The 2,818-nt window shown below is 39.4% G+C and overlaps 1 protein-coding gene across 1 annotated transcript in view; it reads right to left on the minus strand.

Annotated features, from left to right (window-relative positions):
* The window catches only part of LOC107109180 (cytochrome P450 2J6-like), a gene marked incomplete at its 3' end in the record, with an annotated part of 13,886 nt that overhangs the window by 6,810 nt on the left and 4,258 nt on the right, over positions 1 to 2,818 (minus strand). The window contains exon 3 of the mRNA XM_015409749.1: positions 1,527 to 1,689. Within this exon, the coding sequence (XP_015265235.1) occupies positions 1,527 to 1,689 (163 nt within the window). The remainder of the gene's footprint in view (positions 1 to 1,526; positions 1,690 to 2,818) is intronic.

Raw genomic sequence — 2,818 nt, forward strand, 5'->3', positions numbered from 1 at the left:
GATAATAGAGTTCCCAGTTAGGAAGTCCCATACCTCCTCTTTCTTTTTTTTCTTGTAAATATTTCCTTCTAATTCTTGGTTTTTTGGGATACCATATGAATTGTCTCACCATTTTGTCCAAGTCCACAAAAAAAAAACCTTTTTCTTTAATATTGGTATATTTTGAGCGAGAAAGAGAAAACGTGGTAAAATGTTAATTTTATAGTAGCTATTCTCCCTAATAGCGATAATTGTATATCTTTCCATTTTAGAAGATCTCTTTTGATTTCTTCCAATATTTTTTTATATTTTCCATTAATCCAAGGTTTCTGTTGGTCATCTGAATACCTAAATAGACAACTTTGTTAGTAATTTCCAACTTTGCAATCTTGGAGATTTTATCTTTCTCTTTCTGAGTACAATTCTTTGTCATTATCTTTGGGTTTTTTGTATTTAGTTTAAATCCCGCTATTTCTCCGTAGTTTTGTATTGTGTCTAACAAAGGTGCTATTGGTATCTCTGGATCTTCCAGAATAAAGACTAGGTCATCCACAAATGCCTGAAGCTTGAACTCTTCATCTTTAACTCTCAAGCCTTTTATTTGTTTATTTTCTCTTACTAAATAATTTAACGTTTCTAAAACAAATATAAACAGTAATGGTTATAAGGGGCATCCTTGTCTGGTTCCCTTTTGAATTGTTATTTTTCCTGTCAGTTCTCCATTAATTATGATTTTAGCTTGTTGTTCCTTATATATTGCCAATATCATCGAGAAGAAATTGCTACCACAGTCCCATACTCTCAATTGCTGAATCATATATTCCCATGACACATTATCAAATGCCTTTTCCGCATCTATGAATACCAGTGCTAATTGGTTCTCTGAATGTATTTCATAATATTCTAGTATGTTAATAATAGTTCTTATATTATTTTGTATTTGTCTTCTAGGAAGAAAACCCACTTGATCTTGATGTATAATTTGTGCTAATACTTTTTAAAATCTTGCTGCTAGTATATTCACAAAAATGTTATAATCAGCATTTAATAAAGAAATAGGTCAATATTTTTTAATATCCTGTGTCCATCCTTGATTTATGTATTAATGTAATAAGGGCTTCATTCCATGATGTTGGTATCTTCCCTTCTTTCATTATATTTTGTACTAATTATTTAAATGGTGTAAAGATCTCTTCTTCAAATGTTTGGTATATTTCCACTGGTAAACCATCAGGTCCTGGTGATTTCTTCTTTTTTTGTCTCTTCGTTGCTTCAATAATTTCACATGGTGATATACTTTCATTGAAAAGTTTCATCTGATTTTCATCAAATTTTTTATAGTTATTTTGTATTTAAAAGTCTGGGATTCCAGGCCTCACTTGCCAAAAAAGGATCATGCACTTTGACTCTCAGTCAATACACTATCAGTGCACCCCTGACCTCAGCAGTGCTCACAAACGTCTCATATTCTGAATCAGTGTAAGGGTTTTCACATATTATTTATCTCAGATTTGAGAAATGTAGGTAACACAATAAATGAAGCTCACCAAATGTCCCAAAAATCTCCGAGGTGAGAGGAAATCTTGGGCGATCTACAAAGTTTTCTCCTTGATGAACAAGCGCTTCCTTCACCAGAGGCAAGCCATTTACAATCACAATCCACATGCCTCCAAACTGCATGCTGAAGATTTTGCCATATTTTTGTGCAAGCTGGAGAGGAAAGAAAAAAGAATGTAGAAGAGCTGGAAATCCTTAATTAATGTTTCTGCCCATTGCTCCTGTCCCTGAATGGTGGGAACTTGGGTCTGAAATTCGCAGTCTGAAAAAAGACCATGACACCAAGGCCTACGAATGCACCAATTCAAAATTTTTAACAGAGTTACTAGCAATTCTTTCAGACAGACAAAAGAAAGTATTTTCCCCTGTAATGTCCAACTAACATTCCCAGCTTTGGGCACATGGGAGACAATGAAGAGTGATGCATCTCTCTTTTGTTCCATAAGTCTAACTGGAGTGGCCAGAGACCATTAGAACAAAACTAAAGCAAAATAGGACATCAAAACTGACATATTTTGTGTAGCATGAACTTTTGTGCACTTGCCCAATGAGATGCAGTGAAATATGCAGCATTAGTCTGAATACCGTTTGCTGGAGCTAAACAAGAAGTCAGGGTTTTCCCTTCCTGCCTTTGGAAGAGTCTTCAAAGAAGCATCTGTCTGCCTACTGCTGGAAGCCAGGTGTTGCTGGGCCAGATCGTGCCAGACTAGCTGGGCTCTCCTTATGCTCTTCTGTTATCTGCTTTTGTTTGCCTGACGTCCTGGCCTCTTCAGAGTTCAGTGGCCATCCTCTGCAGACACCCACTGTCTGGGTGCTGGGGTCCGAAGTCTTTCCATTCCACCAGATAGAGAAGTTTACCACGTTTGGGCTTCCGGTTTGGCTCCCGCGAATGGCGGACGCATCCTTGGGTCGCTCCCGAGGGCGCCTCACCCGCCCGCAGTGGAGGAGGGAATCCGTGTGAGCGGAGACCCAAACGAGCCCCTCAGAAGGGAGGGGCTCGGATCCGGGGTGCATTAGGGCGTACTAGGGGGGAGTCTCTTTCCCGGCCGAGCGGTCGGAGATCGAGACTCTCGCCATGCCCTGCCCCAATGGACCTTGCTGTGTGAGCGACCCCATATGGGGTTTAGCGGAGCCACCAGACGTCACCGAGTGATAAAGCGAACAACTGATGAAATGAAAAAAGAAAAGATCGGCTAAACTGTGAGTTGTCAAATGCGAAGAAAAAGAATTGAAAGCGCTCCCCCCCCCAGTGGAAAAGACGAGGAGGTAAACCCTCTAACTT

This window comes from Gekko japonicus, unplaced genomic scaffold, assembly GCF_001447785.1.
Source record: "Gekko japonicus isolate JY-2015 unplaced genomic scaffold, Gekko_japonicus_V1.1 scaffold5894, whole genome shotgun sequence".
NCBI classification, from domain to species: Eukaryota; Metazoa; Chordata; class Lepidosauria; order Squamata; family Gekkonidae; genus Gekko; species Gekko japonicus.